Source organism: Haliotis rufescens, unplaced genomic scaffold (genome assembly GCF_023055435.1).
Source record: "Haliotis rufescens isolate VD_foot unplaced genomic scaffold, xgHalRufe1.0.p SCAF_6, whole genome shotgun sequence".
Classification (NCBI taxonomy): Eukaryota; Metazoa; Mollusca; class Gastropoda; order Lepetellida; family Haliotidae; genus Haliotis; species Haliotis rufescens.
In genome coordinates, this window is record NW_025964334.1 from 18,736,900 (window position 1) to 18,752,867 (window position 15,968).

The window sequence follows — 15,968 nt, forward strand, 5'->3', positions numbered from 1 at the left end:
TTTCATGAAGTGATTTAGTTATTTAGTTCATGAAAGTGATCTTGAATATAGAAGTTCATGAACTATTCTCGAACTGTTTGTTCTTGAAATGTTCATTAAGCTTGTGCTATTTGATGTGAATGAACTACTTGTGAACTGTTCTTGAGCTTTTTATTAGCAGTGCATGAACATTAATTAAAGTACAATTCTAGAACAATTCATGAATTGTTCTTGAAAGTTTCGCAGGTGCTAGCTCCTTAAGCAGTTTACTGTACTCTACAGACCAGCTGTTCATGAAGAGGTTTGATTTTGAACACCCTTAGGAACATACTAACAGCTCGATCTCCCCATCTCTTGTTTTGATTCTTATTGATTAGTGAATGAGTGAGTGTGGTTTTACGCCACTTTTAGCAATATTCCAGCAATATCACGGTAGGAGACAGAAATAGGCTTTACACATTGTACCCATGTCAGGAATCAAACCCGGGTCTTCGGCGTCACGAGCGAACGCTTTAACCATTAGGCTACCTGACCGCCCCCTATATTATTACCTGGGCTTTATGTGAGCCAAAAACATTAATTGTCCTCGTATTCAGAACTCCCTGAGAAGTATGAAGCTATTTCCATGTGTTGCAAAGGTAAATTAACTTCATCAGCAAATATCAACATGTTAAGTCTGATGTTCTAATCCTTGTCTGAAAGTGTTGGTTATTTGAGATTAAATATTGATGCAGGTTTAGATAATGCATACACTGTTTCAAAATCTGTCAGGCAGATAACTGAAATTGTGCCGTGGATGTTGACGATAGATACACTTCTATTCTTTGAAACAAGCTTGTACCTTGTGTCTCATGATGAGAAAGAAACATCTTATCCTAAACATGATTGTACATTTATGTCCCATGCCAAGAAAATATTAAAATTATTCTGTCAACTGGCAGTGTTTCTTCATTATGAAAATAATTGTTGAATATCAATTTTATTTATTTTGGGGAGGGGATGTGTGCTATGGTGGTTGGTGTGTCAGGGAGCTTGTGTTACCATCTGTTCTGAATTAAACACAGAATTCAAGTAATAAAACTGTCAGAACGGTTAAGCTTGGTGCATGTGTGATTGTTTGTAAATATCACATGGCTTGAATTCCAGGAACTCGTAGGAACGCTGCGAAAAATCAACAAACAGGATAAATCATGGGTGTGTGTCAACGTATATTATAACATCAGTAGCGTGAAGCAAAACGGATTAATGACATTTTTATGAAGAAATGTATTTGCTGTGATTTGTATTGTTCAGATTTTGCAGTAAATAGCAAATTAGCACATAGATTGGCCTTTAAGAATCTAAAACTTTATTAAATTTTATGAATAAACTTTAAATATTTTGTACTAGTTTTCATTGAAAATTGTTATTTTTGTGTGCAAAGTCAAGGGTAATGATGCTATTGAGCTTTTTGTATGATAAAGTTGTCAATTGTTTGGATCATTTCGCTCATTTCGATAAATACAGCAATTCCTTCAGTTGGTCTGATTATCAAGCCCAAAACAAAATCTTTTCTCCAGTAACTGTCAATCCCTAGGGTTTCTTCAGTGTGACCCCTAAATGACCACACAAGGAAATCTGAGGGCTTTAATCAGTAATTGACGACTGAATACACATGCTGCGATGTTGATTGTTTGCAAAGAGAGGAACAACCCTTGAAATTCTAGCATTCAGTCATTTGGATTATTGACTTGAAAACATGTGGCTAGTCCCTGCCAGCTTCTCCGTGTGATAGCCAAGCCCTCAGGAACACTTTCGACCATTCACCTATTTATACTAATGTGGTCAATTTTGATGGACATGAAATTAATTCTCGTTGATTTCGCTTTGGGTTCATTGGGCCTTTCAGCATGACGTATGGGGAACTTTTCTTATGCTATTAGTGTCTTGTGTTGTAATTCTGTTTGCAATAAGAGGTTTGACATTTACTGTAATGGAAAATTTTCTCCAAGCTTGAAAGTTTTACACAGATAAATCAATAAGTTATTCATTTGATATTTGAAATCTTGCCAATTTTGGGTAATGGTTTGGAAAAATCGCCAGACATTTATCCAGAGGACACAAAAAATCAAATCAAAAGAAATCCTCAGAATATTACCATTAATACCTATGATTTGAAAAATTGTAATTTGATTTCTCTATCCACGGTAAAGATTATCATAGAACACCATGGTTCAAGTCCCGAACACCATACCAGTGGAATAAACATAAGCCACATCTAACTGTCAGCCAGCGTTTGATAGTGCGGTCAATTGTTGGCCTGGACACTTGACCCAGGCCAGAAGCCGATGGCCAGGAAGTGGCGGGCAGCAGTGTGTCTGAAGCCCGGTGTATAACCCTGATAATGTATGTGTTGTGTGTAGGGAAGGCCAGTGGGAATTAATAATGGAGAATGTATTCCTCTTTGTTCTTGAGGAAGGATACCGTATTGGAACCGTCAGGTAATATTTTAATGTCATTCTGAGAAGCTCTTTTTGTTATTTTGCTCTTTTATCTTGTTAAATTCAGTAATTGTTTGGATGTGAGCGGTCGTAGTACACAGCATGGCCATAATTCTATCAATTATTCATCTCTGCTGTCTAAGATAAAGTTATGCTTTGGGACACCTTGGTCTGAAGGTTACTGATGTGTCTCTGTTGAGTTAAATATTTATATTTGATTTGATACTTGGAGATTTGATGGTATGAAACCTGGTGGGATTGTGGAAGTGTTCAACATGACCACGTCATGGTTTGCCGTACTTGAATGTCACAGGTTACAGCTGCAGGGACAATTTTCATCTGAGTGAACTTCCCTCAATATGTTGTTACTAATTCCACCAGTTGGTTAAGTTTTGCCAAGAAATAAAGTAAAATAAAAGTTAAGAATACTTTTTCATCTTTTTTCTTTCTTTTTTGGCAAGAAAATCTGTAACACAAGTCATAGTGACCTGGCATAAGTTTGAAAATAAATATGCCATCAAAAGAAGTAAAAGAACACCCGATTCTTTCATATTACTTAAGTTGATCTGTCATGCCATGAGTGAGTAGTGTTTTACGCCGCTTTTAGCAATATTTCAGCAGTATCACAGCAGGGGACACCACAAATGGTCTTCACACATTGTATCCATGTGGGGAATTGAACCCGGGTCTTCAGTGTGACAAGCAAACGCTTTAACCACTAGGCTACCCACCGCCTTGTCATGCCATGACAGAATCGGGTGTTCTTTGACTTCTTTTGATAGTATATAATGTGTTCTTGAGAATGTTGGGGGCACGGGTGGCCCAGTCGTCTAAGGCACCGTGATTCGCTGTGCAGAGTTGCGTCCCTTGGGCACGCCAGAAACCTATGATTGTGGGTTCGAATCCCGGTTCGTCCCAATTATGTTTCTAGGTTTGTAAGCACCATACCCGTGCTCGTGGGTTTCACCGAAGTGGTAAACGTCTTAGACCTGCATCACTTCGTGCTTTCCTCCCACAATAAGTTGACACGCCGCGATATAACTGGAATACTGTTAAAAGCGGCGTTAAATCCAACTCACTCACTCACTCTTGAGAATGTTAGCTTTGATAAAACCCATTCTTAACATTTTCTGTCGCATGTATATATACTGTATATTCTGACTCAAGTAAGATGATGCCAATGTGTGGAATCAGCGCATCTACTAGGTATTATCACTCATGAGAGCAACCATGACAGTTTTCCCCTCTAAGTAGGTGTAACAATCTTGTCTTTATTTCTCTGTCTAACCTAATAACCATGCTACTTTGTAAACTCAGTTAGATTTTCAAGGTACGTTTGAGTTGCACGGCCTTGACTTGCATGCTCTGTCCATCTTCAAAAGGATGAGGCTTCCATCTTTCCTTGAAATGATCCTGTTTGAGTCTGTGTGACTGAAATCAGTATGGGGAAGACATATTTGTGATCTCTCTCAGCCATGGATGGATTCAAGAGGAAATGTGATAGTGTTGTGTTTATGGTTTTTGCCAGATGGGTTGCTGGATGGGAAAAAGAAGGTTATTTTTTATTTCTCTTGCAGACCACTGACCCAATATTTTGTAGTTGGTTTAACACTTGTGAACTTCTTGAAACTTATCTTACAGAGTTTTAAAATGTGTTGGTTGCACTGGAAGGCCAGGTTTGTGTTACCTGAAATGATTTGTTGGATGTTATGGCAATTTAAGTGAAATGGAGTGTAGACTATGTAACTCTCTTGTGAATGAAATCGTTTTTTTTGCAATACAAAATTCATGTCATTTGTTGAGGTCAGTCTTGTTTTTTGTGTTGCATGTTTTCTAGGCCAATTTACCACGTTTAAAGTCTGAATATGGTTGTTGTAATGTGTTTGTATATCAGTTCCAAAACCAAACCATTGACAGGATAACCTTAGAATTCAGAATGTTTTATTATGAATATTAGTTCACATCACAAGGATGGTTGTATTTTTTTCTTGCAAAGTTCTGGAAGTAAAAGTAAAAGAGACGTTTTCATCTAAGACTAAGCATACTTTGATTTGTGCAGCAGCTAGTGGGGGATTTTTCAATCTTAGTCTCCTGTGTATCGTAAAGCCAATATTGGTCCGTGTTTCTACATAACAGCAGTGGTAATTAAGACAACAGTAATATGGCTGTTATGAGGGTGACTATTTTTATATTACTGCAATGGACCTACAGTAAAAGTTTGCAGACCATCAGATATAATCCACTCAATCGTAGTCCGAGACAGGTGGAGTGCAGATCTTGTACCAAACTGCCGATGAAGATTCTCCTAGGGACCATAAACTTATCTAGTTCCTGTAAATATCCTATCTCTATTACATCACTGCCATAAATCCTGTGTTTTGGCTGTCATCACACTATGAAACCTTCAGATTTTCAAGGCAAGTCCTCTACACTGTCAGCTATCCATAATCTGTTGTACAGGAAATAGTATCAATTATTAAGATAATAAGATTGTGTGGTGGTGGGGTAGCCCAGTGGTTAAGCATTCGCTCATGAGGCCAAAGGCCTGGGTTCGTTTCCCCACATAGGTTGAATGTGTGGGAGAGTATGTTTCTGGTGTTCCCTATTGCTTGATATTGATAAACCATACTCACTCATTATTAAAGGTTCAACTGTATATTGTAAGAAATTTGAACATGTGTTGTATCAACATTTATCATCCAAAACTGGCTCCAACAGGAGATATGCTTGGATGAGATCAAGCGATATCTACATTGAAGATGTTGCTGCAATGAAATTGCATCACAATGCTTTGCAGACCATTGTGACGTCATTGGTTACCATGACGTCACAATTTAATGACATCACTTATGGCTCTGCTACTGAAGCTGTTAGCAGTACTTTTTACACTAAAGACACTGCTTATCACTGTCAACAAACTGAAAAAGTTGGAAGAATGATGTTGGGTGATAAATAAAATCTTGTGCTCATGTCTTTTGATATCAAATATATCAACACTACGTGATATATTTGATATCAAAAGACACTCAGGTGAGATTCTCAATATATGCTCCAGCATTCATATCCCATTAGTGTAGACCGATGCTCATGATGTCAATCACTTCATTGTCTTGTCCAGACTCGATTATTTACAGACTACCTTCATATAGATGGAATATAAAGAGTGTGTAAAAGAGAAAATGGTTTGTTTGTCTCTCTGAAACAAAACGTGATGCAGATGCGTCTTTCACTCTGCTGTCTGTCAGTAAATTAAACTTTGACACGCTGACACTTCCAAAACTTCTGCTTGTAAAATACTACTTTTGACATGTTGGCAGATCAGACCATATGCTATTAAGCTGCGATCTTGTGACAGCACATTATTTTAACCTGCAGGGTTTGCGTATTAAGTTGCTCTAACCGATAGCATTAATTATTTTTCTTAAGCATCTTTGGGAAATTGACAACGTAACATAACTACAAACTGTGGTTTCAGATGCCAAAATAGGTGGCTGCTGCTGTCTGAGACGTGCTTGAGATGTGATCATGTAATTCATTACATCCCATTGATGGCTGGCGACAAAATAACACGGAAGTGATTAGCGAAACCCCAGATTTGTGATGAGTCACTGGTGTGTTTGAATATCATCCCGATGTTTCTTACAGAGGAAAAATGGTATCTAATGCCAGTCAACTGATTTGGGATGACTTTTCTCACAAAATTATTTCTGACTGGCAAAGATATAAATGTATCGTACCAGATTAATTGACTTTTAAAAAAAAATGCTCTTGTTTTTTAACAGAAAACAACAAATTTGAATAGAATTGAATTATATCTGAAATACAAATTGGTAAAAATCCAGATTATTTTGTAGATACAGGGTGCGACAAATTAACTGGTCTACTAGACACATAAGCTGTTTTTTTATTATTTCTTTTCTCTCTCTATTGTTTGTACCACTCTCTGTGTTCGATGCTCATGTTGTCAATCACTGGATTGTCTGGTCCAGACTTGATTATTTACAGACCACTGTCATACAGTTGGAATAATGCTGAGTACGGCGTAAACAAAAAAGAAAGAAACACTCACTCACTCTTTAAACATTTCAATTACAGAGACTTGAGACTACATATTAGTCTACTTCCCTAATTATCCCCCGCCGCGCGAAAGCGCGAAGCGGGGGATATAGTATTCACGACCGTCCGTACGTACGTCCGTACGTCCCACCTGTTTGTTGCCGCGATATCTCAAGAACTAAACACTGGATTGTCTTCATATTTGGAACTATGGTGTATATACAGACTCCGCAGACACCAGTCGGTTTTGGTGACCTTGATCCCATTTTCAAGGTCACAGCAGACAAATCTGCTTTTAGAGTTGGAAAACGGTGTTGCCGCGATATCTCAAGAACTAAACACTGGATTGTCTTCATATTTGGAACTATGGTGTATATACAGACTCCGCAGACACCAGTCGGTTTTGGTGACCTTGATCCCATTTTCAAGGTCACAGCAGACAAATCTGCTTTTAGAGTTGGAAAACGGTGTTGCCGCGATATCTCAAGAACTAAACACTGGATTGTCTTCATATTTGGAACTATGGTGTATATACAGACACCGCAGACACCAGTCGGTTTTGGTGACCTTGATCCCATTTTCAAGGTCACAGCAGGCAAATCTGCTTTTGGAGTTGGAAAACGGTGTTGCCGCGATATCTCAAGAACTAAACACTGGATTGTCTTCATATTTGGAACTATGGTGTATATACAGACACCGCAGACACCAGTCGGTTTTGGTGACCTTGACCCCATTTCCAAGGTCACAGCAGGCAAATCTGCTTTTGGAGTTAGAAAACGGTGTTGCCGCGATATCTCAAGAACTAATAGCTGGATTGTCTTCATATTTGGAACTATAGTGTATATACAGACACCGCATACACCTGTCAGATTTGGTGACCTTGACCCCATTTTCAAGGTCACAGCAGGCAAATCTGTTTTTGGAGTTGGAAAACGGTGTTGCCACAATATCTCAAGAACTAATCGCTGGATTGTCTTCATATTTGGTACTATGGTGTACAGGCGGGGGATATTTCGTCACTCTGTGACAAATACTTGTTTTAGAAAAAGAGACACCCTTCAAATCTGCCATTGGGACTTATCTCTCAAAATGATACAGTCTGGAAAGGATTAAGTGAGTTAGTGAGTGAGTGAGTATGGTTTTATGCCACTTTTAGCAATATTCCAGCAATATCATGGCAGGGGACACCAGAAATGGGCTTCACACATTGTACCCATGACAGGAATCGAACCCGGGTCTTCGGCGTGATGAGGGAACGCTTGAACCACTAGGCTACCTGACCGCCACGAAAAGGAATGAGAGAAATATAGGAGTAAATCTGACGCAGGATCAGATCCACGCTTGGTTGTTGGATGGGTTACGACTGTTGCTGATTAGTTATTAACGATCTCATAACCGGATGCATATATGTATGTAATAGCATGGGTTATAGGATTACAAGTGTTGAACCAGTTAATGCCATCAAGACCTGCAGCACCTGGTGATGTACCAGGTGCTGGCCTCTGATCAGTGAACCAGGGGCCAGATTGAGGGGAATTCCTCACTAGTGTAAGGCCCCATTATTTACACTTTTAATTATACTGGCTGAATCATCCCTTGTTTACGAGAAAATAACAGATATACCGAAAATGTAATGAAATATATACCCATGCTTATCTGTGGTGCAACTTCTTTGCGTTAAGTGAACATCTGCTCTATCACCAAGTTATTACCAATTGGAACTGTATGTGTTAATAAAAAGAGATGTTCTTAATATTGGGTTAATAGTCTTTTGAAATGTTTTTCATTTGAAGTTGATGTAAAATATTAATTATTTGAGAATAAAAAATGATTTGCCTTCGCTAGAATAGAAAATTAATTTAAATGTCGTGCAGTGAGTATTTTTCTGTTTCTGTGTGAAACAGTCATTTTTTAGATAGGACAATCTTTCAAAGGAGGTTTAACTGTTTATGTATCTTGAGTTAGAATCAAGTGAGTCAGGTTTAGTGCTTGTCTGTCTCCCAGACACTAGAGAATAAAGTATTAAATGAATCCAAGGCTGAATCTTGGCGGAAATTAAGCCTCGTTCTGGGCTCCTTTTGGATTTTACTTTAAATTTTGTAAGATTAATGGATGTTGAAAGCCGAATTTGATACAGTTTGTAAATATTTACCTCTTCTGTGAGACAAATGAGCCATACCGATAGGGTGCTGACGTACCAAGTATCATGATCCGGGCACAGGCTTCAAAGACATGATCATGACATGGCAAAGGGAGGCAACTCTGTTGGCCTCCCCAATTATTAGTGACATGGCTGGACAGTCCATTTTCAGGTGGTCAGACTTGGTGCTTGGTTGATTTGATGTCAATTTATCCAGACAGCCTGTGATGATGATTATTTTACTGGGCGCTGTTAAATAGCAAGAATATTGCAGAGGGTGGCGTTAAACAACAAAGAAACAAACTAAATATAGTTGACTGCATCCAAAACGGAATGGATGGTGATGGAACAAAACAAAGGGAGATGCAGGTATCAGGATTCATGGACAAGATAATTTGTGGATCATCTCAATTTCTTGCTCTCTGACATTTCCCATCTCGTCCATTTCATGCTGATAGCACACTCATATCATTCCATACCATCAACATATTGACAGAGCCCATTGCTACAACAGTGCGCAATACCATGTGTTTATCACCTTGATTGCAGATATTTGGCAGGAACGTAAGGGTTCTATTCGTGATATATGCTGACCATGCTGTATGTGGTTCTAGCTCATACTGAGAAATTTATTTCTGGCATTTCCTGCTGTGATAGTGAATGATTTAATTTTGTGTCACACTATCTGTGTTCCTGGTTTGTCCGCTCCTGCTTGTTAGCAGTGAATGGAGAAGTTTATGATTTTGAATTTTCTTAAATGTTTGACAAAAAGATATTTTGAATTTTTTGGGTAAAATCAGGGTGTTTTTTTATTAATTGGTGGCAACATTTTCTGCAGTAATAAAAAACCCCAAAGAAATGAACTCAGCTTTTATTGTTTATTATCGATCTGAATTTTGTTTTGGTCCAAATCATGTTTTAAGCGAGTGGGCTAGGTTTGTGACCCCTTTTAACACTTATATGACATCTTAATGTTGAAGGAAATCTTAAAGTGATGCAGGGTACGAGCATTTACCACTTTGATGAATCCTACGACTTTGTCATGACCACGGGAGCACTATTAGCCTTGCTCCATGTCTGTACTGAATGATAAGCCCATGGATGTATAGTAATTCTACCCTTAGAACAGGCAAGTCTAGCTAAACAGACACTAGAGAGGCAATTCTTTGATAGGGACAACTTTTAATTATCATTATTCATATAGTCTAGAAATTATGATTTCAACTTATAATCATTTCCTCAGAGATGCAATTCTAGGCCATCAATAGTCGGTCTCACACAGTGTGAAACTGAACCATATTATTTTCCCTTCGGCCCAGCTCTTTGTATAATGCTATAGCCCTAAATGAAGCAAGTCTAGATTTTCCACAGGTTCTCCCATCTCAATGGGACCTCTTTTAATGTAGTTACATGCTTGTACCAAAATTATGTATTTTCAGAGAGTAAGCGTAAGTCTAGGACATCATGACCCTCAACTTTGTGGAAAATTGTTCAGGAATAGAATTAGTTTCATGGAAAATATTCTTGGAATAAAATACCATGTAATTATTGTTTCAAGTTGATTATATGTTCTGCCAGCATGATTAATTTGATGCAAGCTTGTGCATCTGTTTCCATCCAGAACTTACTGGCATATTGTAAGACGTGCAGTAATTCACCTGAAAGTGATCAGCAACTCCTGTCAGTGTGTTCAGACACCCGTGAGTAGCTCCAGCGTTATACAGGAGCCATGTACATTTAACTCTCGTTGTCCATCTGCTATTAGACTAACAATTAGTCTCAGAAATATGGTTATGTCATTTAAAAATAAATATCCACAAAATAGAAAGTAACTTTTATTTATCATCTTCAGTACTCCACACAGTGTAAGAGCTCTACAGTACTCCACACAGTGTAAGAGCTCTACAGCACACAGTGTAAGAGCTCTTCAGTACTCCACACAGTGTAAGAGCTCTTCAGTACTCCACACAGTGTAAGAGCTCTACAGTACTCCACACAGTGTAAGAGCTCTACAGCACACAGTGTAAGAACTCTACAGTACTCCACCACACAGTGTAAGAGTTCTAAAGTACTCCACACAGTGTAAGAACTCTACAGTACTCCACACAGTGTAAGAGCTCTACAGTACTCCACACAGTGTAAGAGATATACAGCACTCCACACAGTGTAAGAGCTCTTCAGTACTCCACACAGTGTAAGAGCTCTTCAGTACTCCACACAGTGTAAGAGCTCTACAGCACACAGTGTAAGAACTCTACAGTACTCCACACAGTGTAAGAGCTCTACAGCACACAGTGTAAGAACTCTACAGTACTCCACCACACAGTGTAAGAATTCTAAAGTACTCCACACAGTGTAAGAGCTCTACAGTACTCCACACAGTGTAAGAGCTCTTCAGTGCTCCACACAGTGTAAGAGCTCTTCAGTACTCCACACAGTGTAAGAACTCTACAGTACTCCACACAGTGTCAGGTACAAGCTCCAGTACTCCATCTGCTGTGTATAGGTTTGGTTCCCACAGTGTAAGAGCTCTACACATGCTGATCTATGCATGAATCAGGTGAAGAGAACTTACAGCTACCTGGCGTCTATTAGCAATTAAACCATGAGAGGTGATTCATTGCCTGTTGTGTTTAGCTGTGGCCTTGTGGAAACACTCCCCCGTGTAATGACAGTTGCAGGTCTCACTCGGGTCGGTCTTCTGTTGTCGGCTTTTAAGGTGCAGGATTGCATGTGGTTTTGTGGTGTGAGAGTTTTTACTGCCACAGTAATAGTTTGTTTACATGCTCACTGTTTTATCTATTTTTTGCCACTCTGTTTAATTCAATGCTAAACATGCCAGCCCTTATTCATTGACATGCATCATTAATCAAGTTACCTTTTTGTTTGTACACAATCTCACATGCCATGTTATAACTGAAATACTGTTCAAAGCGGTGTTAAACCAGACTCACTCACTCATACATCAAGTTGACGCTCAATGCTACAGCTAAAATACTGTTCAAAGCGGCATTAAACCAAAGACACACACTCACACATCAAGCTGTAATGCCTTGATATAACTGAAATACTGTTCAAAGCGGTGTTAAACCAGACACACTCACTCACACATCAAGTTGACACTCAATGCTACAGCTAAAATACGGTTCAAAGAGGCATTAAACCAAACACACACATCAAGCTGTGATGCCTTGATATAACTAAAATACTGTTAAAAGCCAAAACCAGACTCACTCACTCACACATCAAGTTGACGCTCAATGCTACAGCTAAAATACTGTTCAAAGCGGCATTAAACCAAAGACACACACTCACACATCAAGCTGTAATGCCTTGATATAACTGAAATACTGTTCAAAGCGGTGTTAAACCAGACACACTCACTCACACATCAAGTTGACACTCAATGCTACAGCTAAAATACTGTTCAAAGAGGCATTAACCAAACACACACACACTCACACATCAAGCTGTGATGCCTTCATGTAACTGAAATACTGTTCGTTGGCACAACAATCTCTGCATAGTGACATAATGTTGCTAAAAATGAAACTTAAATTATTAATTGGGACTGTTATAAATGGACACCACTGATACAATTCCCAGTTTGATATCAGCAAAAACCATCTCAATGAGACTGGTTCTTGGATGTGTTTGTGTTGCAGCCTTTTTTAATTTATAGAGACCCATTTCATTTGTGATATACTCAGTGAATCGATTTTTACCATTATCCCACTTTGGACTACCATTTAGGGCATACATGATTAAAAGAACTTTGAAAGTAACAGACAACTTTGGACGTTTGGTAGCTTTGCTGAAGGCTGGACTGAAAGAAAAGATCTCAAATGTGTAGTCATTCTATCCTCCTAATTGGCAAGTCTAGATATGTGGACAGTACGTAAGGACTCAAGTCTCATATAGGGACAACTTGTTCTTATTATTTACATAATCTAGTACTTATGATTTAAACTGAAAATTAGTCCTTTAGAGACGGGTGCAAGTCAAGGCGTTTGGCATATCTGCAGTATATACCATTTTATGAATGTTTCAACTAATTTAACCAGTGTGTTATTTGTTTATGTGATTGTTGTGCTTTGTATCATAAGTGAGTGGCGTTTATTGTTTACTATTGTAACACTGTTGCATCAATATCACAAAATTATGTATTTTCAGAGAATAAGTGTTAGTCTAGGACACTATGACCCTCAACTTTGTGGAAAATTAGTAAGGAATAGAATTAGTTTCATGGAAAGTACTCTTGGCATAAAATACCATGTAATTGTTGTTTCAAGTTGATTATATGTTCTGCCAGCAAGATTAATTTGATGCAAGTTTGTGCATCTGTTTCCATCCAGAACTCCCTGGCATACAACTGGTGACCATTTTGGGAATCAAACTCAAGTCTTTGGCCAAATTAGTGAATACTTTAACCATTTGGCTATTCCACCACCCTTTGCAAGAGAATGGCCTCAAGAAATTATCTTTGCACTTTGTCCTCATGTAGGGAATTGAACCTGAGTCTTCTGTGTGACTAGCTAACACATTAACCACTTGGCTACTTGCTTCATCTCAACCGGAAGAAATGAGATATTAATCTTTGTAACTTGCAGACGTCAGAATGACATTGGGTAGAATGACATAGTAATATTTCAAAAAAGAAATCAATTGGGAAAAATGTTGCTAAAAAGCGTAACTTTACTCAATAACAGCAACTGCTATAAATAGACGCCATTGATTCGATTTCCGATTTTGAAATAATCAATTTTACATTTCTAAAGTTTCGATCAATTTTACACCCACTGGATTTTGTAAATTGATTCCTGCCTGTCATTGTAAACAGACACATCCCACACACCTTCAGCAGTCAGATTATTCCCAAACCTTGCCAATCTCACAGCTGACAGCTACCCGTCACATGTAATCATTCATGTACTCACTTAAAGAATCCATTTCCCCTTGCCCCCCCCCCCCCCCCGCTTCTATGGCCATCCCATCCCCTACTTCAGCAGCTAACGCTCAGTTCACTCAGTTCCGTGGTTCCAGACTCACTTTCATATTGCTACAATGATGATTTCATTTTATTACGTCCACATCAAAGGGAAGCTGGGAGGTTGTGTGAAGGCTGCTCTCAGTACTCCAATAATTGAGGCTGTGATTATGTTTTTGATGAAGAGGGGTGTGAGGATGGTGATCTTGAAAGAGTTGTCTCCCTTGGATGATTGCACCATGTGCCTTTTGAAGCATTTAACATATAGTCCCTGAAAGAAAGCCGTGTGCAAGGTTAAATAAAATAATTCTGTTAGGAACCCTCCAACGTTAAAAAATTGTAATTTCAGAGAGCTGAGAATGGGTTGATTAGAGACTGCTAGAGCTGAGAATGATTCAGTATGGACTGCTAGAGCTGAGATGGGGATGAGATGCATTAAGATTTTTAGTAGTGGAACTTCATCAATCAATAATATATGTATAATAGTTGCCTGAATCTTTGCACATTGCGAAGCCAAATAGATAACATGTGTGTCAATGATAAATTTAACTATTTATTTTTTGCAGGCCGAGACTTTTGCAGCAGTATTTTGTGTGGACCAATTACATACAGTTGCAATTATTTTGTTGAACACAGTGTTGAATGTTCTGTTTTTTGTTTGCAGTAAAAAGACTGATGACAACCAGTGGTGGGAGTTGTTTGACCCGAACACGTCCAGGTTCTACTACTACAATGCCACGAGTCAGAAGACGGTCTGGCACCGACCACAGAACTGTGACATCATTCCGCTAGCTAAACTACAGGTGAGCTTGGACACTTTGTTCTCCAAATTACCAGGTTAATCAACCCGTGAAGATCCAGAGTAGAATAGGTCTTCAGCAACCCATGCTTGTTGTAAGGGGTGACTAACGGGATCGGGTGGTCAGGCTTGCTGACTTGGTTGATGCATGTCATCGATCCCAATTGCGTGGATTGATGCTCGTGATATCAATCACTGGATTGTCTGGTCAAGACCCGATTATTTATAGACCGCCGTCATATAGCTGGAATATTTCTGAGTGTGGCATTAAACAACAAATAAACAAACAAACAAACAAACAAAGTATTCATGATGTGATAACATCACAAACATGTCCACAGCCTGTCATGTGATACCATCATGGATACAGTGGACGTCTATATTTGTCGTCAGTTTAAACCCCGCCTGTGTCAGGGTGAGAATGGCCAGTTGAATATTGTGATATATTATAATTTACAGTGGCTACTATGTGTGTTAGTTACGTGTGTGTTAGTTACGTAAAAATATGTACCCAAGTGGCTGTTTGTGTTAGATTTGCAAGTGGTTAGAATTGGTCCTTCGGAACGTATGGTAGTCAAAAGAGGGGGTTAATAGATTGGTGGTCGGGCATGGTGACTCGATGGATGGATGTCATCGTACCCGACAGTGTGGATCATTTCTAATAATATCAATCACTGGATTGTCTGGACCAGTCTCTATTAATTACAGACCACTGTCATATAGCGGGAATATTTGGTATGAATAAAGAAATAGGGCACATTTCTCTGGCATTGAACAAAATGTTATGTCTCCCACATTGATTTTTATTTTCTTTATGTTCTTTTAAGAAAAAGAAACACTCATAAACAAACAGGATTGCATTCGAAGAATTAGTCTGCCTCAGAGTCCCTGAACCACACTGATTTTCATTTTTATAACGTCTTCGATTCAAAAGAAACGTTCATAAACAAACAGGTTTACGGTCGAAGAATTAGTCTGTCTCATGGTCCCTAAACCATATTATTTTCCCTTCCGCCCATTCTCTTACTGTAAATCCATTGTCCTAAATGAAGCAAGTCTACATATGACACAGGTTCTGAATCTCCCAAATCACTAGGGTTCCTTTTAGTCTAACAAAGTAGGAGCAAGTGTGTGGAGTCATTTTGGCCGTTTGTGCTGGTCTAGGGGAGACAACTCTTCTGGGACAGGAGGAAGCAGTCTGTCTTCAGTTTGATTGCCATGCTTCGTGAAGAAATAAGTAAGATAGACATTTGATTTTTTCTTCTTTCCAAAATTGAAATATTGTAAGAATTTTCATGACTATTCCAAATGATTTTTTTCATATTGTAGCGAAATAAATTTAAATAAATAATGTTATATAGGGAATGAAACATTGAGAAGCAACAAGCCAGTTACATGTAATGTACTCTCATTTGAGTGAGTGAGTTTATTTTTCCACATCTTTTGACAATATTCCAGCAATATCACAGCGGTAGACACCAGAAAGGGGCTTCACACTTGTACCTCTATATGGGGAATCAAACCCGG

The 15,968-nt window shown here is 38.7% G+C and overlaps 1 protein-coding gene across 6 annotated transcripts in view; it reads left to right on the forward strand.

Annotated features, from left to right (window-relative positions):
* The window catches only part of LOC124111293 (rho GTPase-activating protein 39-like), a 212,975-nt gene that overhangs the window by 140,547 nt on the left and 56,460 nt on the right, over positions 1 to 15,968 (forward strand). For all 6 annotated transcript variants that reach the window (XM_046470952.2, XM_046470951.2, XM_046470949.2 and 3 more), the window contains one exon: positions 14,307 to 14,445. In XM_046470952.2, coding sequence (XP_046326908.1) covers positions 14,307 to 14,445 — 139 coding nt within the window. The remainder of the gene's footprint in view (positions 1 to 14,306; positions 14,446 to 15,968) is intronic.